This window comes from Salvia hispanica, chromosome 6, assembly GCF_029641045.1.
Source record: "Salvia hispanica isolate PSC_SH4W2 chromosome 6, Shi_PSC_v1, whole genome shotgun sequence".
Taxonomy (NCBI): domain Eukaryota; kingdom Viridiplantae; phylum Streptophyta; class Magnoliopsida; order Lamiales; family Lamiaceae; genus Salvia; species Salvia hispanica.
Genome location: NC_142697.1, coordinates 24632335 through 24657234, shown reverse-complemented (window position 1 = coordinate 24657234; position 24900 = coordinate 24632335). Strand labels below are relative to the sequence as shown.

The following is a 24900-nucleotide window of genomic DNA, read 5'->3' as shown; positions in this document are numbered from 1 at the left end:
CAGCGTGTACAGTTATAAGTCACAATATTTTATTTTGTTTAATCCAATAAATTGACGTTGTTACTGCGATTAATCCTTTTGGTACCACTTAACTAAAAGGTAAAAGGTAACACCATCTTAAAAACTTAGTTACATCATTAATGATCATTGATATTTTAAAGCTAATCCAGATTCATATATTAAATAAAATCGGGAATATGTAGTGGTGGATTTTAGTGTTTTAGGTGGCTAGTTTTGAGCCATTTTTTTGTGCGTGTGCGTGTGATTTCTGGTGAAGGTTTGTTTATTTAGACTAAATTAATGAATATTTTAACATTGTTAGTTCTGTACACCACTCTAATCATTTGAAGTCATTATCATGACTTGGAAAATATTGTAGTTTGTTAGGGAGTTCTTGAAAAAAAATTGACAACCACCCTTTTGATTTAGTTTATAAATAGACTTTTTATTGAGTTGGGATTTCTCCTACAACAATATTTCTGTTAATTAAGGTGGGAAGTGACCAAAATATTCACAAAAAAGTTGAAATTTTTACTTTTTGGAGAAAAATGGTTTATTTTTTAGTTCCACGTTTCATGTGATTTGGTGAGTAGCTGTTTTTCCATTGGTTTCTGGTCAAAATTAGGCTGTGAGCCTCTTAAATGACCTTATATATTTATGATACAAGACTTAGTTTTTTTTCCCAATCAGAATTCAAGATTCTATTTTTAGCTCTGAATTTTCGCTTTTGATCAAGACTGAAGACTGGTTAGTCCTTCTTCAAGGTTAGCACAGTTCAATATCAAGTTTTTATTTTTTAAGAGTTGCTTCATCGTATTGATCACGCTATGTGTAATTTCTGTTCCATTAGTAATCGATTACATGAATTCTTATGTTGAATTTTAGCTTTATTGTTTGATGCTTGAAAAGGGTCTGGCCTCTGATGATCAAATTGGCTTATATATTGATGATTTGATAAAAATTTTCTTGATTTCTTGCTGAAATTATGAACAAGATGAGTGTTTGATTTTATCTCCTTATGTTGATTAACAAATGCTCACAACTTTCTTGGTCAAGATCATTAAGTTATCAATCACTAAATATCTTGTTCAATAATTTTTCCGTAGCATGTTTGCTGCATTTGCTCAATTTTGTATGAGGAAGCTCTAGCTGTGCCTATGGGTAGCTGCGTCTCTAAGCCTAACAGAAAGCTGAAATCAAAGGCGAAACACATCTATAGGTCATGTAAAATCCGCAGAAAGACAGCACGTTCGAGTGTCATAGCGCCTATAGACCAGCCCCCTGACGAGGGTGTGTGTGCCGATGAATTCTGTTTCCATGAATACGTTATGGTCGACGTTCCAAATGGTGGGACGGCAGTCTGCAGAAGGTATGAGGTGCAGAGCCCTGAATTCCAGTTTCCTGAGGTGGAACTGAGCCACAATCAAGCCGTTACAGACAGTATGTTCCATTACTCATCTTTCCATTTATAGCAGGTTTTTGAGTTGTCAAGGTTGTATGAATTTGAGCAATGTAGATTGATCACTTCCTTTGTTATCCAGCAGGAATATCGCGAGATGAAGTATGGTTTGATACTCTAAGCATCCTTGATTCGGATGCAGATGAAGATTTTGTCAGTGTAGTTGGAGGTAAATTTCATGATCCATGGTAGTTCTATTCAATCAACAAGTGATTCACTTAGTTCGCTCGTTGCTTCGTTTCAGACAGTTTCTCATCCTCAGACAGTCACATTGGGGGCAACATCAATGGCTGTAATGAGCAAAATATCGACTCTTACAACTTGACAAACGCTGTTTGTGATGGTGATGCATTAGCCACAAGTAAACTAGGCTTACACCATTCAGAAGAAACGAAGTGGGGTACTTGCTCGGCTCAGTTTGTTCCATCAATTGACGCGGCTGACATAAAACAGACCCCATCTCACCAAGGAGGACCGATAACTAGAACAAGAAAGAAATCAGCAGTCACCGTGGTTGCTGTAAGAAGGAAATCTGATGATGGAGATGCTCCATCTGGTTTCTGTGCGTATAAAAATTTTGATCTTAGCCTTAACTAATCATATCAACTATACTCGAGCAGATGCTAACAATACGAGTATCTCCCACAGGTTCATCAGAAAAATATTTATACAACCCAAGAGGAGGGTTCCTCATACCTAAGTCAGTGGGAGATAAGCCATCCCGAGGCAGTTGGTGTAACGTCTCGCCTTCTGCTTTCAAACTACGGGGCGAAAATTATTTCAGGCATGCTTCCTGGTTACTACATGCATCATCACCTCTACTTATTTGTTCTGTTTTTTACATGGTAATCTTTCTGATGCAGAGATAAAAAGAAGTATCCTGCTGCTGACTATAGCCCTTATATACCTATTGGTGTTGATTTATTTGCCTGCCCTCGGAAAATACATCATATAGCCGAGCACATTGAACTCCCTAATGCTAAATCACACCATGAATTTCCTTCACTACTAATTGTAAACATACAGGTATTACATTTGTGTTTAAGTAGCTAAAAAAGAAGTACTATGTTATTTGATCTTGACTGCAGAATTCAAGAATCTTGGATGTTTTATCATTGCAGCTTCCTACTTATCCTGCCTCAATGTTTCTTGGAGATACTGACGGGGAAGGGATGAGCCTTGTCGTTTATTTCAAAGTGTCCGAGAATTTTTCCTCTGAGACTCCTCCAAAATTTCTCAACACATTAAAGGTGCTCAAACCTTTCCACCTATCTATATAGAGATTTTATACCTATTTCCAATTTTGTGTAGCTAATTTCACCATGTTCTTGATGATCTTCTTGCAGAGCTTCGTTGTGAATGAGATGGAAACCGTGAAGAGTTTTGCAAAGGAAACCATCGTTCCTTACAGAGAGAGGCTAAAGATCATGGTCAATCCTGTGAATCCTGAGGCCCTTGGCTTGAGCTCTGCTGAGAGGAAGCTTCTGCAAGCGTATAAGGACAAGCCTGTACTTTCGCGCCCGCAACATGCTTTCTACAAGGTGTGTTCCTTTTCATCAAGAGGTGATTTTTGAAGTGTGATTGCTTAAACAGTTGCTATGTGTTTGTAGGGGCCGAATTACCTTGAAGTCGACCTAGATGTGCACCGTTTCAGCTATCTATCCAGGAAAGGACTTCAGGCGTTTCGTGACAGGTTGGAACACGGGGTTCTTGATCTGGGACTGGCAATTCAGGTTGTCTTTTTTTTTACTACATTTCCATTTTTAGATTGTTATAGCTAGTGATGTTTTGACACCTTTTAGTGACTTTTGTTATGAACTGATGCAGGCTCAGACACCCGATGAGCTTCCTGAGAGAGTTCTCTGCTGCGTTCGACTCAACAGAGTCGATTTTGTGAGCGTTGGACAGATACCTACTCTTGTAACTCAAGACGACGAACAGTGAGCTATAGGAGGAGATTCGGCTTCCATGAAACGAAGATTTGAGCCTCAAGAATGCGTTGGAAACTGATGCCTTTTGATGGGGTTGAATCTGATGGAGAGAAAAAAATAGGAAAATTGAATCTGAATTGTGTAGTGAGGTGCTGAAGCAGCAGATATAATTGTGTATCCCATATAAGAATGATACTCACAATTAACAAATAACAAATCTTGTTTATTTTCCCTCTTCCAAATGCATGTTTTCACAAAGAATATACAAACAACTCAATTTCTGTAACTAACTTCAAACCATTTGTGTGTATCCTAGTCTCTATCTTTGTATATGTTTTGTGTCAAATCAAACTTAATCAAACAACAAAATGGATCATCATCATCTTCTTCTTCATCTTCTTCTCTTACCTGCTATGTTTCCAGTCATTTTGAGAAAAAGATATGTTGTCCTGTTCTTCCTTCATACGAGGAATCCCGTTAGCTTGCTGCTCGTTACGCCCGTATCTCTCAGCAAGCGGTCTCAACTGTGAAGCAGCAGCATTAGCACTGCTGTGGCTGCTAGCCTTAGCAGCAGGAACTTCGTGGTTGTGCTTCCCCTCGTAGGTTGTTATCACAGCTTTGGCATCGCTCGCTGCTCTCTCCACATGCTTCCTCACATTGCAACCTTGGCTCGTGCACTTGTAGTAGCTTCTGCAAATTCAAACATGAGAGAGGGAGAAAGAGATTGAGAATGCAAGAAAATGATGCTTTTACCTTGGATAAGGATTCCCTTTAACAACTTTCTGCCCATATTTTCGCCACCTATAGCCATCATCCAAGAGATCAATCTCACTTGTTGTCTGAACAATGATCCTAGGCTCTGTAACCGTACGATGAGACGACGAGGTTTCCTCAACACGTCTACAAAAAAGATTCACACAGAGAGACCACAGAGATATAAGAAGCATTAGTTCCAAAAATACTCGTTGAGGCACAATCTCTAGCTATACCTTTTCTTAGATTCGTGTTCATCCTCGTCTCTCCCATTCACTCGCTCTGCCTCACCATCTCCGCCCACTTCCTCGCTGTCACTTGACTCCGACACACGTTCAGGAGCAGAGTCCTGCTCTGTCTTGGACTCCATCTCCGAGCTATCTCTAGCACGCTTAACAGGGCGGGCGTGGTTGTGCTGCCCTTTGTAGATGATCTCGGTGATCTGACCATCGAAAGAGCGCTCCACTTTCTTCTTGACCGGGCATTCTGCGCGCGTGCATTTGTAGTAGCTTCGGGGATACTCACTGCCCTTCACCTGCTTCTGCCCATACTTTCGCCAGTTGTAGCCGTCATCAGCAGGCTTGTCAACAACCATGTTACTAGGTTGGGATTTCGTATCAGCGCGTGGAATCTCGGATGATTCTTGCACGCGAGGAGGAGGGGCGTCTCGTTGCAGAGTGAAGGACGACGAGGATGGGAAATCGTTGGGAAAGTGATGAGCCTGTGCAGCCATCTGAGCTAGGAAATGTTGGTGAGGAAGTCCTAGCACACCCTATTTCAATCAAGAAACTCAACTCTCAATGATCTTAGAAATGGGATTCACAGAGCAAGATTGAAACTTGGACAAAAAATAGTTTATAAGATGGCTATCCTAAAAAAAGTTGTAATCTTGATGGAGTGTTTATGTCACATGTACAAATTAGGACAAGGATTCAATAACATGCCACTTAATTATCTCAGCATTATGCACAAATAAGGAAACATTTGGTAATTTCCATTCTATGATGTATCTAGAAATGAAGATCAAATTTGAACTACTACTAAAATTGCATGTCCCAAACCAATATCAATGATCCATATATTTAAGCTCAAATGAAACCTCTATCCTTATTAATCAATAATTAAAACATTTAAACATCCATCAAGAATTTACTATGAGGATTCAACGATGCACACCGAACTCATATTAATACGATACTGCCCTCACGGTTTTGTTCTTGGGACATTTTCCAAAAGGCCTCGTACTAATGTAAAACTCATACATATATTGCTTGCAACTTTATTTATTTCCCGACGTACCTGAGAAGATGGGAAAAACTGCGGCGAATCGAGTAAGCTAGCCGGGCTCAAACCGGGCGGAACCGTGAACATTGCCAGCGGCTGAGACACCGCCAGCCCCGCCGGCCTATTCTGCTGAAACATAAACTCGCCGGCCGGCTGTCCGACGGTGGGCATGGCGCCGCCGAGAAGCTGAGAAAATGAGCGGCAGTAGGCGTCTGGTTCATTCTCAGGGAAGAAGGTGGAGAGGAGAGTCATCGGGCCCGGGCTGGCGGACGGCCCGCCAGTGAAGAAGCTCCCTGATGAGCTTGCCGGCGGCAGAGTAATCGCGGGCCTCGACGGTGGCGGCGGAGATTCGTTTTCGGCCATTGACTTTTAGTTTGTCTGACTTGGGAGGGAGGTTTTTTGGTTGTTTAAGTCTTTGGTGAAAATGAAAATAAAACAAAACAAAGCATAAAATGATGATATGAATAGAGAAGTTGAAACTCTGAGCTCCCAAATTACATGTCAAAAGTCGTCGCTGTCGCTCAGTAATTACTTGAGATTTCGATTCTATGACTCTAACTTCTTTTTCTTGGCTTAATAAATTAACCAATTCTATAATTTTGACTCATTTTTTATTGTGAATCGTGGCGTAATATCCTTCTTAATTAGAACTCGTGACCACTTTATAGTCTCGTATCCGAGATGATTCAAACTTTGATATCAATACTTGTATGACCTAATTCGTGGCACGCATTTAGGCCGGATGTGTACATTGTATTCAAATGCGATGATATATCTGATTTCTGCGTATGACATGTCGATATGGTGAAAACAGATGGATATACTGAATTCTTGTTATATTCAATGATAAAATATGTAAACTCAAGCTACGACTCAATCAGTAAGATATTTATCATCAAATCAATAGATTAGAAAGTTCAAGTAGGAGTGTATAAATCTCTAAAAATTGATGTCATAATCCACATTTTAAATTTGCTTTAAATGCTCAAATTTTGATACTTATAATTATACACATAAAATATGAAAGTTGTAACTTGTGTTTGGTGGGAGTTATTGTCTATCGTTGTTGGCCTCAAAACATAGGACACTAATGCAATATGGTCGTTGTTTTGTGCAAGATAGGCACGTAGAATGTGATTAGAATAGCGAAACTTTCCAAAAAATTAAGAGTTATCGTAGAAGTATTGAATCGGAATTCATATCTCCATCATATAGTCGATAAGAGAGAGAGCCTTGTTAAATAGCGCTTAGAATTTTATCTATGTTTTAGATAATAATATTAAAATTAGTAAAAATAGCAAAGAAGGGAAAGGACCTCGACCAGCTCTGCCAAATCCTAATGAAACTCTAAGGGTATGCTTGGTATGATGGAATGGAATGAGGGCGGAATGGAATGGAGGTTGGAATGAAATGAAGATAGGAATGAAATGTCAATTTTCTTGAATTTCCTTTGCATTTTCATCCATGCACTCATTCATTCCATCGTATCAAGCAAATGAATAGAATGGAAGTAGGAATCACATTCCATTCCATCATTCCATTCCATCATACCAAAAAGGCCCTAATCATCCTAATAAACAATTCAAATTAAACAGAGAATAACACTTCATCAATCATCATTTTTTTATGAAAAGAAGGAATAATGATAGAATTCTTGATCGAATCTTTTGGCAAGAGGCAAAAGACAATGGAGAGAGAGATGACTTGTTTGGAATTTAATATATGGTTGAGAGAGATATATTTTATGACTTGTTTGGATTTTAATATATGATGTTGCATTGTTGGTCCCAACTAAAATTAGTCAGTCCCACGTTATCAGTTCTGACCTATAATTAGGCCACTACTTCTATCTAATGTGAAACACACACACACACACACACACTTTATGGTAAATTTATTATTCTTGTAATTATTTATTACACAAGACCTCTATAAATCTGTACTCAATAAATTTAGACTTTATTAAGAATAATAAATTGTTTGGGGCCTCACTTGGGCCAATGTAAAACATTGATATTGCTGTTAAGTATTAACAATATAAGATAAGGATGTTTAAATAGACAATTATATTAATTAATAGTACCGTCGATATCATAAGCTAATAATCTATTACAAACAAAAAATATAATAAAAAAGGTTTTCTTTTCTCAATGTCTTCTCTTCTCCGAAATTATCTCTCTAATTTTTAATCTCACATCTACGACCTAGTTTTATTCACAAGTCTATTAATAAAGCTCCAGGTCTCTAACCATTATTAGCTTATAATATGAGTTATTTTGCAATTAATTGGTGGTTTGGTTTGACAATAACTTACACACTGACATTAGCAGATTTCTGCATTCAATCAATCAATTGCAAATAAATATGTCAATAGTATACATGCTCCTTTTCAACTCTTTGTGCTCTAATTTAAATTAAAAAAAATCTTTCAAAAATTTCATAACTTACAATTTATCAATATCCGTTTGTTGCTTATGAAAAGTTAATATTTTTTATTAACGCAATTACCATTTTATAGTGTTAAGTAACACTCAATTTGTTATCCTCTAAATAATCTAATTTGTTAGTACTAAAATCGAACGAATAAAATGTTTGGTTGTATCCATATCGTTATATTGGTGGGGTCGACTTAAATTTTGGCCTGCATTTAATTAAATTAACGTGATGGAAGCAGGCCTTAATTAAGCCGTACCTAAGTAGGTGCTACAATACAAACACGCAATTATTTTCAAAATATATCACACCAGATAATGAAAAAAATAATTACTAGTAGTATAATGTACAAAAAAAAAGTACTATCATTTTTGTATTATGAGTATTTGTTAAATGACAATTGTAAATCGTGGAGTAGTATAAAACTTTTACATTTCACTTTCTTACACCTATAACAGTTTGTTTATGATTTTTTAAAGTGGTGTATTGGAATTTGAAATCCAGTACCAAATCATGATTTCCAAATTATTAATATACTGTTAACATATTACTTATACACTAACTTATACTCATATGAAAAATTAATACTTTAATCAGCTATGTGTTAATAAATAATACTAAGTCAGCTTTTAATATTAGTTCTATATAGTTTTAACTGAATATAGCAAGTTGAATTGGTACTACTGTATTTGATTACGTGTAAGGCACGAGGTTTTATAGCTACGAAAAAGAGTAACACGATCCTACCTAACTTTATGTTTAGAGCATCTCCAATGCTAAATAGGCCAGCAATAGGCTAGCCATTCTTTCCCTTTGCCACATCAGTAGTATTAAAAATACACCTGTCACATCAGATTTAGGTCAGCCATAGGCCAGCCGCAAAAAAATAATTCAAAAAATACTACATTTACGGAATTAAAATTACGATTAAATTACAGAATTAAATTTACGACACATATACGGGAAAATTAATTCATTTTATTCAAAAAAAGTACAAAGATTTTTAAAAAAATACATGATTTTTTTTTTAAAAAAAGGGCTTCCACACACGAGCCCCGCCACTCTCTACTCCTCGTCGCCGTCGCCGTCGCCGTCGCCGCCACCCGTGGTATCTGAGCCCACGTCGGAACCCCCTAGCCGTGCCCTCGCGACATCCAAATCAACCGGCATGCTCTCGAGCATCGAGTGAAGAAACATCTTCTCCGTGGGGTCAGTGGCGGTCCTCCAATCTTAGAAGACCTTGTACATCTGAGCCTGTGTTTGGTTACGCGAATGGAGAGTGTACTCGAGTGGGGCGGGTGGGAGGGCGGAGGATTGGACCTCGCGGGGCGATAGGGGGGGCCGCCCCTCGCAGCCCGCTGCGCCCGCTTCTGTCCAACCGGGCGGGGGCGACCAGTAAATGAAGGAGGGGATGGAAACTCCTCAGCATCCGGGGGGAGGTCGTGGGATCCGCCGCTGCTGTCGCTGTAGTCGCCGCTATAGTTTAGTCGCTGCTTCTTCGGCCACCCAGCGTCGCACCCCGCCCGAAACTTCTCGGAGTCCTTCAGCAACAAGAAGCACTCCCAGAAGGTGAACTCCTTATACTTCCCCTCCAAGGGGAACTGACTCGCGGCTATCCTCCGGGCGTCGTCCTCATTCTGCCCACTAGTGAGCTGACGGAGGGCGTTGGCGTACAAATTCGCAAAACGGCCCACCGCGGCCCTGGTGCGCTCCCACCCCTTCCGGACCTCCTCGTTGCTGAAGTCCTTCCCGTGCGGGCAATGCCTCCTGTAGGCAGCTCTAATCTTCGCCCACATGTTGACGACCCGCTGGTTGTTCGCAACCAGCGGATCGTCGCACACCTCCAACCACCCCCTGGCCACCCCAGCGTACTCATCCTCCGTCCACTTCCTCCGGCCGGGGGTGTCGTCAACAACGGGCTGCGACGACTCGCCGACCGCCTTGGCCTTCCCCCTCGTCTTCTTCTTCTTCGCCGCGGCCCGCCCCGCTGGAACGGGAGTGTCCGGATCGTTGAAATCGATCCCCATGTCATGCAATGACAAAAGGTCATCGCCAGTGAACTGCGTCTCCACTGGGGTCGACGTGTGAGACGAAGCCGTCAAAAAATCCAGAGAGGGACGATAGACCGTGTCCCCACCCCGGTGACCCCTGCATCCCCTCCTGCATCCCTCCCTGCCACATCATCCCCATCATCTGCTACAGCATCTGGGGCATACCTCCCCACCCCGACGCTGACTGCCCGCCGCTCCCCTGGCTCCCCTGCCCCCCGCCCGGTATCCCCCCCGGCATACCCCCGGTTCCCCCCCTGCATCCCCCCCGGCGCACCGGCCATCATCCTCATCAACTGCTCCCAAGGGACGTTAAACCCTGGGCCCATCTGTCCGCCCATCTGGCCCCATCCAGATCCAACAGGTACCGTGGGAGTCTGAGATCCACTCGTCGCTGGACTGGACTCGTTGTTGTGATCCATCGCTCGATGATGCTCTTGTACAGAAAGTTAGAGAGAGAGAGAAAACTCGTTAAAACAAGTGGTGCAAATGAAAATGAAACTAAAATCGCGTTTATATAGGTTTTAAAATAAAAAAAAAACGGCGCTGGCCGATCGGGCCGCCAGATCGGCCAGCCCACGCCGACCCGCTCGCCGATTTCCCGCTGGCCGCCTCCAATGGTTCGGCTAGCCAATCGGCCAGCACCGCGAATCGGCTAGCCGGTCGCTAGCCGACCATTGGAGATGCTCTTAGATCATACTGTAGCTTAAAAATGTGTTTGCAGAGAAAAAATTGTTAAAATTGAACTAAAAAATATAAGAAAAACTTTTATTCCTTTTAAGCCAAATAATGAAGTGGATTTAAATTTTAGAGGAAAAGTTTCGAATGTTACTAGAGTAATTATTGTGAGCAATACACGGTCTCTTTCAAAAATATTAAGATTAATTTTAGGCCCAAATACTGAGATGATTCCCATTATGAAATTCAAGCAACTCAAATGGGCCGCTTTCAAGTTTATACAGTATGATTTAATTTCTAATGCAGAGTCGATTTAGAGAGATTATTCTATTAAAATACCCAAATATATAAAATAAGAAAATACAGAGATAATTGTTTCTTAAATCATGAATTTTGATCAAAATTTAACCAATCTTATAAGATTTAAAAATATAATATTAAATGATAGTAATATTTATATTTTTTCTCAATTATCAGTGTACAGAACGGCTTGTTATATTAAAATAAGAAAAGAAATAAAAAGAAAAAAAAATCTCATTTTGAATACCAAAAGTCATCGTTTTTGTATACGGATTAGACAGTTGTGAAATATTGAACTTTATAATTTTATAGTACTATTCTGAATTGTGAATTTAATAAAATTTTGTGATTTTGATTATTGTTTAAACATTAAATGGAAGATACTACTGTACTATGAGGAACTGTCTCTTGTTCTTCCTTTATTGGGTTGTTCATATTTTTGTCTTATTCTATAGTCTCACTCTTTCTTCTATTTTTCAGGTCACTACCTAAGGGCTAAGAGCACAAGCAAAAGGTACTATGAATTACTTGGTCAATTTTGGACCACTAATATTTTTCATACTGTGGTGAATAATTGATATAGTAGGCATACCAGTAGCATTGAATAGGATGAGAATACTGGATTGATTGTCTTCCCTTAATTTCTTTCTTTTTTTTAATGCTATCCGCAACGCTGTCTCTAATCCGTCTCTTAACCGTCTCATCTTTTCATTATTTATGGGCCCTACTGTACTTTTCAGCTCATCTCTTAACTAAGAGACAGTACCTGCATCCCTCCATCTCTTAACCATCTCTTAACTATTCATTCAATTTCATTTTTTATTTTTAATTGCAACAAATTCAATTAATAAAAAACACACTTCATTATAAATAAAATAAAATTACAATTTAAATACCTAAAAAAATAAAAAAGACATAATTAAAAAACTAGAAATTACAAATTGCACACTTAAACTCAAATAAAAAAAATGAAGGCAAAGAAGCAGAAGGAGTTCTCTAGTGACGATCATTTAACGGTTGCCAAATTTTGCCCAAATGTGCTCTATTAGATCCTCCTGGAGTTGGGCGTGGGCGGTAGAATCACGTGTCCTTGCCCGAATAGACAATCGCTCTTGCAAAGACGGATGCACTCCCGTTCGAGGCGGACTACTTGCGGTTGAGCTTCCCGGGGTTTCAGGGTCGAACCAATTTTCCGCCTCAGATCCTTCGTCGGCGACAATCATGTTGTGCAAGATTATGCACGTATACATGATGTCGACCATATTCTCCATAAGCCACTGTCGAGCCGGGGCTTTGATAATGTTCCATCGAGCTTGGAGAACCCCGAACGCTCTCTCCACATCCTTGCGAGCAGACTCTTGCTTCTGCGCAAAAAGAGACTGCTTTTCGTCCGTAGGCCTGTTGAACGTCTTTACGAAGGTTGGCCACTTCGGATAGATGCCGTCGGCAAGATAGTACCCCATTTTATACTGGCGATTGTTAGCGACGAAGTTGATGGCCGACGCTTTACCATTCAGAACTTCAGCGAAAAGGTCGGAGTTGTTGAGCACGTTGACGTCGTTGTTCGAGCCGGGGACCCCGAAATACGCATGTCAAATCCATAGCCGGTAGTCGGCGACGGCCTCGAGTATAACGGTGGGGTAGGTGCCTTTGTGGCCGCTCGTGTATGACCCCCTCAACGCCACATGGCAATTCTTCCATTGTCAATGCATGCAATTAACACTCCCGAGCATCCCGGGGAATCCGTGCACTTGTTCGTGAAGACGGAGCAGAAACTAACAATCTGCGGTGGTTGGCTTCTTCAGAAATTCGGCGGTGAAGGCTGCCCGGACGCCTTTGCAGAAGTTCAACAAACAAAGTCGCCCAGTGGATTCTCCGACGTGCAGGTATTCGTCGAACGCATCCGCCGTTTGTCCAGTAGCAAGCTGACGGATCGCCGCAGTACATTTCTGGAGCGTCGTGTGGCTAGGACGGCCAACAACGCCGAACCCTTCTCTGAAGAACTCTTCCCGTGCCGCCAATGTACTCGCGATATGCAAAAATAGCGGGCGTGACATACGAAAACGGCGACGGAAGTAGATATCTCCACACACCGGGTTCGGACTGAAGTAATCACGTTCCAACCTTGCGGCGGCTTCCTCCCGGTTACGGTGGATGTATGTCCAGCGTCGCCTAGGAGGCGCGGCGGCTTCCTCCTCCCTACGTCGATCTTCTTCTAGCGATTCTTCCATTATTCAACGCATTTGCTCAAATGGATCCATAATTGATTAAATTTGGGAGAAGAAAAAAATAAAGAAATGATTTTATAGAAGTGATTGGAGAGGAAAGAAAGAGAGATGAGAGAATAGATGTGTGTTTGTGTGTAAAATGGAGAATGGAGAAGAGTATATATAGAATATAAAATTTTTTTTTTAAAAATATGATCGTTCAACGGTCATATTACCGTTTTTTTAATCTTTTTATTTTTTTAAATCTGATTTTTTTTTAAAAAAAATTGAATTATGACGTCATGAATCCAACGCCCACTCGCGGGTCGGCGAGTGGGCCAGCCGCCCGCGCGCCACGTGGCGCCGGGCGCGTGTCACGTCAGCTCGAGGCTTGCCTCGCCGGGACGCGTCGGGCGTCGAGACATCTCGTCTCGTCGAGACGAGACGGGAGCCGCAACGCTGTCTCGATGCCGTCTCGTCTCGTCGAGACGAGACCGAGACTGCAACGAGACAGCGTTGCGGATGCTCTAAAGCTCCTCTCATGTTTGTACCATGAGATCACCGTACTTAATGAGTTTTAATCGCAAGTGTGCATAAATCTTTATGATTTAGAAGGCTTCATTATCTCACGCAGTACTTCCTCTGCTTTTGAAAAGTATGTGAACTCTCTAATTTTAAAAACTTTTTTCTCTCTAATGAGCCGAGACTCATTCTTCACACTAATAATATGTTAAAAACTTTTTCTTTCGTACTGCTTTTCAACCAGCCATGAAAGTGGAGCACAAGAAATAGCTTTCTATAACCCCGTCAATTTATTTCCCAAAGTTGAAGTAACAATAGCAGCACAATTATTGCCAAATTGGGAAATTGATGCCTACGTTGTCAAGGAAATTTAACTACCTAGTATGTGCTCTTATTGTTCTTATTTTCAATATTAAACCAACCTTCTTGTGGCACAAAAAGGGTAAAATAACATCATACAAACTCATCGATAAGATTTTATTTTCCACTAATAAAAACACCAGCCATCTTATTTCACAATGTGATGATTACAATGTAAAATCCATCACAATTAATCTTGATTCACCACATATATATAACAACATGAGAAGAATCCAGTTTCCAACATATCAAATCTAAAATCCCACACGGTAATAAAACATGACAGCAGTTCAAGCAGAAACAAAAATGGAAAGAGGAAAAGAAACATAATAGCCATCCTAACAATAGGAAAGTGGCCTCCTTCATCGTCGAGGACACAACCATCAACAATCCAGTCTAAAACTATTCTGAATCATACGATTGAAAATGATCCTCCCATCATTTAGAAAACTATAATTATCAGATCATAGCAATCCCACACTACTTGGGACCGATATCCTTGAGAGCGCAGATCTGCTCCTCCCCCATTGCAGACATAACACTCACAACAAGGTCCTTCCCTTCAGCAAACCCATCCTTGATCTGAAAGGTAAAGCCACAGTCGAACAACACATGAGACAGGTAAATTACTAACCCAAAAGGGAAGAACAATTATGGGAAAAGCTTCACCTGGGTAAGGAGAGCCTCATCAGTAGGAAGACGGAGATCATCCTTGGTATTACCATTGTCAGTCAGCAAGCTCACCTATGGATTTAGTTATTTCATTGTTAATAGTCTATATAAGTAATTTGAAGTTAGGGATCAATGTAAACAAGACGAGACGCATACAAATCCATCCTCGGAGATGTCGATAAGCTGGTAGTCAGTGCGATTAACATGTGGAACCTGGAGAGAAAAGCTAAGATTAAGGCTTTCATGCATAGCAAGATATCGATTTTAGGTTCACAACAAGAAGATGCATACATCACAATTGTGGGAAGAGGGAACGATATCCTCGAGCTTCTTGGAAGTGAAGATGTCAATTGCAACAAAGTGACATTTGGCATGACCGTGCTTTCCAGTTTTGGAAGTTGAGACCTCCACAACCTGGAAGGGAATATTATGAGATCAGCAATTGAAAACTGAAATTAAAAAAAATCATGCTTTATTGCTGCTTGAACCAAAGGTCGAAGAATATTTTCCAACTCACGAAACAATGTTATTAGTTCAAATTTGCTGAATTAATCGGATGTGATGACTGATTAGCTTTATAAAGTCGGAAATAAAGCAAGCAAATTTAATAAAAAATAGTAGGGATCTATTGACAGGAGAGAGATGAGAATTCCATCACGAGCAATCATGATGAAAGCAAAAAAGTCGAAACTGGAATACGACTGTATGTTATCACAAACTAAATTTAGAAGGAATAAAAAAGTCCATGAAACCGTAGCCAAAAACCTAAATCAACGAAACGCAGACTGAGCAAAACCAAATAGGCAAAACACATAAAATCGATAATATTGCTCAGATCTAAAGGAACTAAAAATCAACAACAGAGCAGGATTGAAACCGAGATCAAATCCGACGAATTGAGGGGAAAAACAAAACGAAACAAATGAAATCAAATCCATCGAAATCAATTAAAAGGAGAAACAGAACGTGAAACAAACCTTGCAGGGGCGGCCCTTGATAACAATGTAACCGTTCTTACGGATGGTGCCGGCCTGCTGGGGGTATGTCTTGGAGGCGCCGGCGTCGGCCTTTGATTCGAACTGATGCTCCTCGTCCGACATCCTCAACGGCGGCGGTTAGAGTGAGAGAATGGCCTGAAAGCAAAAGGATTTGTTGGGAGTGATTGCAGGAAGGCAAAGCTGAGGGCGAGAGAATTGACGATGGGTTTTTTGGATATATAGGGTTCGAGTCGTGTGGAGTTCAGATGGAGAATTTAGGGTTTTCACAATTTCAAATTGATTTATCACCGTTGATTGGCGAGTGGAGCGGTTGACGGTCAGGATTCGTTTGAGATATCTGCGTCAAAACGACGCAGTGTCTTGTGCTTATCTCTTGAGCCTTTTACTATTATTATTATTGGGAGTGGAGACATACGGTACAGCCTCACCCACGGGAATTACTGTGGACCGAATACCTCGTTACCGTTGATTTATTAAATTAAAAAAATACTCCGTATAATAATTGATGGAATAATATTCCGACCAAAAAGGAAAATTTGGTATAAATTCATTTAATTTTGAATCCCCACCAAATCCCTTCTAGTAGCCTATGCTTGTTGTCATAAGATTAACATTTTTTTTTTTCTTTTTAAAATAATTTTATTTTTAATTTATAATACTAGTACTAATATACTCCTCATGTCCTATTAAATATGAAATTTTTGTTTCGGTATGAGATTTCACGTAATGTTGTTCTATTAAATATGAAATCTTTGTTTCGGTATGAGATTTCACGTAATGTTGTTCTATTAAATATGAAATCTTTGTTTCGGTATGAGATTTCACGTAATATTGTTTTGTAAGTAATGAAGAGAATAAGTTATGAGAGGAAAAAAGTAGAAATAGTGATATATTTATTTTAGAAAATATTTTAATTTTATTAGAATAATTTAAAAATATATATATTTCATTTTTAATGGGTCAAAGAAAGTATATTACTGCATCACCTCACAATACAATTCAATTCTCTTAAATGCTCATAGAAAAATATACACCATAAATAATTGAAAGGAATAAGTTAGTAGGAGTACTCTTTTCATTCACTGTTTATATAGTCTAATTTTCACTCTATAAGAGTTTAAAGAAATTGTTTAACTTTATAAAAAAAAAATAGTGAAGAAATTGTTTAACTTTGTAAAAAAATAGTGAATTGAATCAGTAGAATTTAAACCTCATATAATGATTTAGTTATATGATTGAGATGCACTTTAGCTAAAATAACACTTTATGTCATAGACACCAAAAGGTGAAAATGAGAGAGTTTTTCACTGACAGAGAGTGTATGCTAAAACCTCTATTTCATACAGTATGAGGCAGTATTAAATTTTATTTCATTTTATTTTATAAGTACTGATAAAGCTTAAAAGACATGGAAAATTTTGAAACGCTATATACAATGATACAATGAATATGGACAATTCCAGTATTCCACTGTTGGAAAAATAATGGAAATTCCTAATATCTGATGCTCAAAAAACGTGATGAAATAGCATAATGTGAAGTGGAAAACTTGCGCAATCAATTCAGTGTGTCACAAATGGATCGAACAAGACTTCCTCTAATTTAATAGTATATTCTACTGTTACTGCTGCATTTCAGCTCTTCACATGTATTACAAAGAAAGTAAACATTACTTGCTGCATACAGTTGCAAAATAAGTTAAATCAAAATCAAGTAGCAACATACTAGTATACAACTAAAAGTTAAGTTGCATTTCTAGAAATGAAGGTGAAAAATGACCTCGACAACGACTTGTCCTCAATTATGTCTTCCTCGAACTACTGGCTGAGTTTGATTCAATCTGTTGAGCATCGAGATGATGCATGAATATCTGAGGATGCTCTTCTCTGTTACATAAGAAGTGTATGCTTTGTTAAGCATTCATTATGCTACAAATCATGAACTACCAGATTTAAAATTTACTCAAATCTTCCTCTATAAGAGTGAGTTCTGAAATGCAAATATCAGGTGGTTAAAGAAATAAACCGCCCAAATTAGCCTGCAGATAAGGGAAGTATGTGCTGGTTTGGAAAGATTTCATGGCTCAGCTGTTGATGCATATAAAGACATGGGACTCACCTTTTTCTTAATAGTCAAGCTTCTCTTGTAATGGAAGTGATGATAATGATGCATAAAGTGTTGTGTAGTTGAAAATTGGTTCATACATAGCAACTTGAGGAGATGGATACGCAAGACAGAGAATAGGACAGGGAAGTTGAGTGACCATGGGTACCTTTCATTGGCCTCCTGGTAAGTGTAACTTGATGCGACCGCCAAGAGCTGCCCCCGGTGATTACATGCCACAGATGCAACACTGTTTGGAAATCTGGGAAACTGGAATCAAGAGGGATGTTTATGAGAACATGGTAGAGTTAAGGGGCGCCAACATAGAATGGATTTACAGAAGAAAATGGAAATGGTCAAGCATCCTGCATATTACAGGCACTAGCCATCACAGTAGTTAAGATTAGCATACCTCCAGCAACCGTCTCCTCTTTATGACATCCCATATCGTAGCATAACCCTCATTATCACCAGTAACAACGACTCCACGTAAGCTGAAATAGGTAATGATATAGTCAAGTGTCTTTAAATGTGTGTAGTGGAAAGCTAAAAATGAGCGAGACACATACGATGGATTAAATGCAATGTCATTTACTGCCACCAGATGTTGTTTTCCATTCTTATCTTTTGGATGGCATTTGAAAGCATATCTGCAGAAGTTCAAACTTAGTTGCAAAGCAAGGTGAAACTTAATAATTCCAAGTGCATGAGTTGCCAATAAAGGTCCATTATAATAAATAGTCCTCCATGTTTCAAAGAAAACAATCTCAAACTCTAAAGAGAACATTACAGTGCAGGATTGAAAAATAGTAAAAAAATCTGAATAAGAATGTCCACAAGCCATGAACTTCAATATTAAATGTTTGTATTATTTATGAAGTGTTTCCAGTAGCATTAATCTGAGAAAAAAACTTAATTAATTGCAGTGTTCCCCTGGTAAGACTAAGATGAGAAAATATCTGAGTGCCTATTTCAGCCTTGAGAACCATTCCAGCTCCTGTGATTCTTTTAAGAACTCAAGGACCATTTCACTCTAGATCTAGAGTTCTTGATTATTAAAGTGAAAAGGAGAGCTAAAAGAAGAAAATAATTGTCAGTAGGCATTACTATACACAAAATTATACTGACCCTTCATCTGTTTTGGATTGACCAACATGTTTTAATGCAACGCGTCCATCAACTGATCCAGCTATAAACCCTGCACGAATGAGCATCACCATGTAGATCAACTCAGTTATTAGAACCAAAAGAAACAATGGCCCTAACATGCATAGTGATGCCATTGTAGAAATGAAAAAACAAGCCCAACCAGGATAAAGAGGTACAGATACACTGTAAATTTGGGCAGCCAACTCAATTATGAAAAGCTCAGGTCGCAAGAAAATTTTGATATGTCTGTATTTCTACCAAGGACTGAAACATAACTACTGTTGGAATACCTTCCAGTTCTGAATTTGTACGGACACATTTTATATGGATGTCCATGAAGTACTCTTTGGCTTCAAGTGATTTATCTAAGCAACGCAAGTCATAAAGATGCACTGATGACTTGTGAGCAATCATCAGACTTAATCCTGAGAGAGACATGGATTCTACCTCCATGCCTAAACTACTCAAACATCCGAGAGAGCTAGTTGAGCGCGGATCCCAAAATTTTACTTTTTTATCCCATCCGGCGCTGATGAGTTGACCTGCATATATAGAAAAATTTGAGTCTGCATATGCTATTTTCAGGTGTACAGAAATCGTAACAGGCCAGCACTTTGAACGCCATACTGATTTCATAGATATTGCTATTTGCGTAGTTTGAAGGAAATAACCTTCTCGACTTGGACGATATCAAAATATTTTTAAAACAAACCCTCTGTAGTCTGTATTACATTCATTATCATCCCAGAGGTATAAGATTAGTAACCCCTGATTCGTGCACATCCTTTAAAAATGGAAGTAGCGAGCAGATGACTAAAGGATTATATTCTACCAATATCTTACATTTTTCCTCAGAATATTCAATACAGGTTGCCAAATCTTCATGTTTCCCTATTGCTTTGCTGTTCCCCACACCCATGTCATACCTAGGAGATTTTAAAATCAAATCTAACACCATGTAAAGCATTATCAGTTCAAGATGGAAATAACTGAAGTTGCTGAATGAGTTGTAAAAGATGTTCTATTAGAAATAGAATCAGGCCTGATACAGAGATACTAAACTGTTTACAGCAGAACTTTGCCCAATTTTAGTAAATTTAAAATTTAACAAATTTCATGGCATAACAATGATTCAATTTACTGGTATCTTTCCACTGAATGTCAGTTTCCACAGAAAATTTGGTGACTTGCAAACATAACAAGAATGGTGCAGTAATTTAGCTAAGAACAATGTGTTCCCCAATTATTGGCTATATTCTAATCAGAGATTAAAAAAATCCCCAATTTTAGGAATATCAAATACACTCATAACGCAAACGGCAAACCTGATAACGGAACCATCAGAATTTGCTGTGAGAGCAACTGATTCACTCTCGAAACAGCAATCTAGAAGCCCCGAGCCTCCATTAGGAGCTTCGAACCTGAGCTCGCATTTATCCACATCGAAAAGTCGGAGTGTCTGCTCGAAAACACAAGATGTTAATTGCATTACACTGAGATCGGAGAAGTAAAGGTGATTGGGGGAATAGGTTTTACCGAATCCCAAGAGGAAATTAAAAGATTGTTGGAACCCGGAGCAAAACGGATCCTGGAAATGGCGTCGCGAATGGGGCTGTCGAAATTCAAGCAAGAACCATTCATTCTACTGAAGAATGTGCCAAGGCCGAGAAACTCGAACGATTTTGAAATACAATGCAAAACGATTTAAACCTGAAACTCCCGCCTCCCTGAGACTGAAGATTCACCAAGATTGAATTATTTCGATTGACCCCTTTTTTATTAATAATATTTTAATTAAATCTTTTTCTATTTTTATTTTATTTTATTAATTGTGCGTTAAACCCAACTCATATCAAAAGGTAAGAAATAGTAGTATTTTTTTATGCTAGTATTATTTTTTAAATTGTGGTCGGGGCATCAATAGGCTCATAGGAAAAAGGGGCTAATTTTTAAGAAAGATTATTGAGATTAATTTTATCAAGACTCATCATTTTTATATTATTATATTTATATTTGATCCATTAGTACGTTAAAATATATTACCTTCGTCCACCAAAATTTGTCACACTTTGACCCAACATAGGTTTTAAGAAATAATATAATGAAAAGTGAGTGAAAAAATTAGTGTATTGTAGGTCCTACTTTTATATATTAGTATTATAACAAAATGTGAGTAAAAATGAGTTTGTGGAATATGGGCCCACTGCCAAAAATGATAAAAGTGAAATGTAACAAATTTTGAAGGATCGCCGAAAACGAAAAAATGGGACAAATTTTGGCGGACGGAGATATAGTATCATATAACCAATAAAGTTTCACAGCAAAACATCTTTGCTCAAGAAAAAAATATCAAGAAAAGTGACGACTTTCTAAAATTTGCAAACATAAAATTAGAAGCATTCGTTCAATTAGCAAATTCCAAATATATACAGAAAATATTATGCTCCAGTGGTTACAAAACCCATATACGAGTAGCAGTACCCCTAGTGCTTAAGAAGATGATGAAGAAAAAAAAGAAACAAATTTTCAGCAACATATAATCTCACCGTGTCTCAAGAAACAATTTTTCACACGCTAAAATCCTCGCTGGGAATGTAGAAATCAAACTTGACGTCAACAGAGCCTGAGCTCTCTCCGGTGTCTTTGTATTCCACATTCGTAATGGATCCGGATTCGTCGTCAATTTGATACTCTGTTCTCACTCGCCGCACAGGCACCGTGACGGAATAGATGGTGCCGAGATCTGGGTCTGTCGAGACGCTCAACTGAACTTTGTCCTGCGATTCAATCTCAACAAAATCGGACAGTGCACTGACAACGTTGCTTACTATCTTCTGCTTCGCCTCTTCGCTGACTGCACAACGATCTGAGAAAAGAATCATCTTCAGGCGCTGCTTGGCAATGTTTGCATTGGACTTCCTTTGGGACATGGGTGATGGAAATATGATCTTCCAAGCCAAGTTTAGACGTTCGAAGAAGTTCAAGTTGATCGCGTTGAGGAGGAATTCTTCAACCTCCTGGCCGAAAGGATTTTGTGAAAGCTTATAGTCTCCAAGAACTTGAAGAGGCCGTCTAGAGTGACAACGATTGTTGTGGACATCAAGAACAGCACGTGAAGAACGTGGCATTGACTCGATAACACTAGATGCACCATTGACGAAGACATTACAATCAACCTGTAGAGGGACGAAATATTTTTGTTTCAGATCAAAATGCAAGGCAATGGTTCTAACCTCATCAATGATATTAGTTTATTTTATTTTTCCTCATGGTACAGACCATAAACTATTTATTCCCTTGGGGGGGAGGGGTGCCTATATTTTTATTGATAGGATGGATTGATAAAAATATTCAAGCTATTCCACCATTTACTTTGCTGACTTTTGAGCTTGTCTGATCTTCTACCCTTCAAATACTTAATCCTATGTTTTATCAGTCTATCATAGGAAACACCCCCTGAGGGGCAACATAAGGGTTAGCAATATGCACCAGCCTAATAATGCAGCTTATAATTCATGCTCTTTCTAAAATGTTTGTAGCAGACTCGAAATGTATGAATCTCGGTGGACCCTGCTTTCTACAGTGTACAGAAAAGCCATTGTGTTTAAGAATGAACAATACTGAAATCTTCAGTTTTCCAACTACAACCTAACTATGCCAATTTCCATATTCATGTTAGAGTTCAATCTGCCCCCAAAAATAATTAATTAGAAGCAAATGTAAAGCACAACATATGGAAATGAGAAACTTAAGAGGTACTATGAAATACAGTATCAGACTATATATCCAAAAAGAGAGTGGCACAAACACAATACATAAACGTGAATTCGTGAACTGAACAAGATGTGAACACACATTGAGCACCAGATCAATTAGGAAAATTATCAATCTAATTAAAGTTCTACTATCCATAAAAATGAAAATAAATGCAGAACCATCACCAAGAACACAATAAACCTTCAAAAGATCCATTCATAGTTATAAAAGCCAATGTATCTTCACTAAAAGAACAAGATAATCTCTAAACATACTATGCTTAAAAAAGAAAATCACGAACCTTCACCGGAATAACGCAATAACATCTCAAACAATGTATTCTCACCAGAAAGAGCAGAATAATTAGTAATTCTCTGGGCAACTCATCTAACAATCAATAACTCAAAATGCCCTACACAGTTTACCCAAAATGCTGAAAAAAAAAACTCTAACAGTGTACCTTAACCAGAAAAAAAAAATACTAACAATTAGTCAATTTAAATTCTATGAGCAACTTTTCCAACATTCAACAACATAATGATAGCCCCGTTTCTGAATTCTATAAAAATAACCCAAAAATGCTGAAAGCAACCCTCAATCAGTTTCATATTATCCCATGTTAAACTCAAACATATTAAAAAAAAGAAAAAGCTAGACGAAATTAGAGGAAATCCTAAATGAATTAGAAAATTTGAGAAATTGGCGGCGAGACAAAACCTTAGAAGGGGGGAAATGCGACGTCGTGCGAAGTGGATTGAATCTGTATGAACTCAGAGCTGCTGAAACCCTAAGATCTCCTGAAATTGCCATTTTCTTATCAAACTTCCAGCTCCGTTTGATCTGAGAAATGGTTTATATTGGATTTTGCTCTCGATTTCAGTAGGGCTTTCTCAGTCACTCTTTTCTATACAAATTGCGTCTTGTGAGAGTAGACACTCGTAACGACGTCGTCCGAGGGTGAACAAGGAGTACTAATTTAAAGAATAATTTAAGATTTACTCGAAGTGATAATACTAACAAGGGTATGCAGATGACAAATATTACGAAGTTAATTGTATCTGAAACTACATTGGAGATTCAATTGATTTTTGGTGTAAATATTAATTGTGCAAAGATAATAAAATTAGTGTTGACAATATCAAAGTGGTGACAATATAAAAATAAAATAATCAATTATACAGCGAAAAAATAAATAAATCAAGCATTAACAAAAGTTAACTCAATAACAATTTAATAATAATTTACAAATTCTGAAAAGCTTATTTGTAAACAACATTAACAGTAAAATCACAAGTACCATCACCATCTTCGATACAAACTAAAATATTCAATCCTTCACGACTTGTAACTCTTGACACGACAACGTACAATTGTCTATGGCTAAAAACAGGTCCTTTTAAAAATAAGCCAACATGAGTAAGAGCAACTCCAAGGGTAGAAGGTAAATGAAAAGGGTATATCATGTTTATACCTTCTCAAAAAGTGCAATATACCTTTCTAAAAATCAATCAACTCCAAGGATAAAAGGTATATAGAAAGATGTATCATTTAAATAAAATAAAATAATAGTACAAACATTAAATAAATATAAAGTGTAATACCTTCTCAAATACCTTCCCCTTTGGAGAATGATTTTTTATGAAAAGAAGGTAAATATGGTGGTTATATGATTTTACCTCTCCATCAATGGAGAGGTAAAGATACCTCTTCAAAATGGAAAAAGGGTATAATACCTTCTCAAATACCTCTCCTCTTGGAGAATGTTTTTTCATAAAGAAAAGGTAAATATGGTAGTTATATTAGTTTACCTCTCCATTTACCTCCCCTTGGAGATGCTCTAAGTGATTGACCTTGGCTTTTGTTAATTGTCATAGCAGAAGACACAACCAAGTGGAATTGGCGTCGTTGAAATTTGAATGGCAACCTTGGATCAGACGGCGTTAATGACATCCTAGGAATCAACACCTTATGGCCAATATTATGACCCTCAATATTTTTCCCTCTTAACACATGATCATGGATCACCTAAACGTGTAATGATCAACCGCGTACCATTACATAATCCATTAGCATGTCTATGTTTCTAAGGAACATTACGGGAGTCAACCTTCAATAATAACTCATGATTAGGTGCACCAGAACATTTTAAATTATTCAAAAATTCAACTGAATGAATCTAGCAAAAACATTTGAAGTTGTACTTTGATATGCTATTTGAGCTCAAATAAACACGGCCCTCTGAATCAT

The 24900-nt window shown here is 38.4% G+C and overlaps 5 protein-coding genes across 6 annotated transcripts; 1 reads left to right on the top strand and 4 right to left on the bottom strand.

Moving 5' to 3' along the window:
• The first annotated feature begins 444 nt into the window (after positions 1 to 444).
• LOC125207884 (uncharacterized) lies at positions 445 to 3632 on the top strand. Of its 2 annotated transcripts, none has more exons than XM_048107389.2 (11): positions 445 to 585; positions 691 to 764; positions 1107 to 1440; positions 1545 to 1628; positions 1704 to 2021; positions 2108 to 2243; positions 2323 to 2485; positions 2581 to 2709; positions 2806 to 3000; positions 3070 to 3192; positions 3287 to 3632. In XM_048107389.2, the coding sequence occupies exons 3-11, from the start codon at positions 1158 to 1160 to the stop codon at positions 3401 to 3403; spliced, it is 1548 nt and encodes a 515-aa protein (XP_047963346.2). In that variant the 5' UTR covers positions 445 to 585; positions 691 to 764; positions 1107 to 1157; the 3' UTR covers positions 3404 to 3632. The 2 variants fall into 2 exon arrangements, with proteins under 2 accessions (XP_047963346.2, XP_047963344.2); XM_048107387.2 differs by having other exon boundaries at positions 1542 to 1628.
• LOC125207885 (putative WRKY transcription factor 4) lies at positions 3593 to 5859 on the bottom strand. The gene is made up of 4 exons (XM_048107390.2): positions 5443 to 5859; positions 4380 to 4915; positions 4144 to 4290; positions 3593 to 4080 (listed from the first exon to the last, which is right to left on the bottom strand). The coding sequence occupies exons 1-4, from the start codon at positions 5788 to 5790 to the stop codon at positions 3795 to 3797; spliced, it is 1317 nt and encodes a 438-aa protein (XP_047963347.1). The 5' UTR covers positions 5791 to 5859; the 3' UTR covers positions 3593 to 3794.
• An 8244-nt stretch (positions 5860 to 14103) lies between these two features.
• Positions 14104 to 15869, bottom strand: ELF5A-3 (eukaryotic elongation factor 5A-3). The gene is made up of 5 exons (XM_089060355.1): positions 15625 to 15869; positions 14939 to 15061; positions 14804 to 14860; positions 14645 to 14719; positions 14104 to 14557 (listed from the first exon to the last, which is right to left on the bottom strand). The coding sequence occupies exons 1-5, from the start codon at positions 15745 to 15747 to the stop codon at positions 14456 to 14458; spliced, it is 480 nt and encodes a 159-aa protein (XP_088916481.1). The 5' UTR covers positions 15748 to 15869; the 3' UTR covers positions 14104 to 14455.
• Positions 15870 to 17148: 1279 nt separating this feature from the next.
• LOC125205819 (Transducin/WD40 repeat-like superfamily protein) lies at positions 17149 to 20748 on the bottom strand. Its single transcript, XM_048104966.2, has 11 exons — positions 20740 to 20748; positions 20608 to 20630; positions 20434 to 20509; positions 20223 to 20356; positions 19741 to 19823; positions 19188 to 19439; positions 18877 to 18946; positions 18318 to 18398; positions 18161 to 18242; positions 17918 to 18018; positions 17149 to 17531 (listed from the first exon to the last, which is right to left on the bottom strand). The coding sequence occupies exons 1-11, from the start codon at positions 20746 to 20748 to the stop codon at positions 17447 to 17449; spliced, it is 996 nt and encodes a 331-aa protein (XP_047960923.2). The 3' UTR covers positions 17149 to 17446.
• Positions 20749 to 21287: 539 nt separating this feature from the next.
• On the bottom strand, positions 21288 to 23594 carry MINE1 (homolog of bacterial MinE 1). The gene is made up of 2 exons (XM_048101991.2): positions 23371 to 23594; positions 21288 to 22073 (listed from the first exon to the last, which is right to left on the bottom strand). Exons 1-2 carry the CDS (start codon positions 23461 to 23463, stop codon positions 21465 to 21467), a joined length of 702 nt encoding a protein of 233 aa, XP_047957948.1. The 5' UTR covers positions 23464 to 23594; the 3' UTR covers positions 21288 to 21464.
• Positions 23595 to 24900: the final 1306 nt, after the last annotated feature.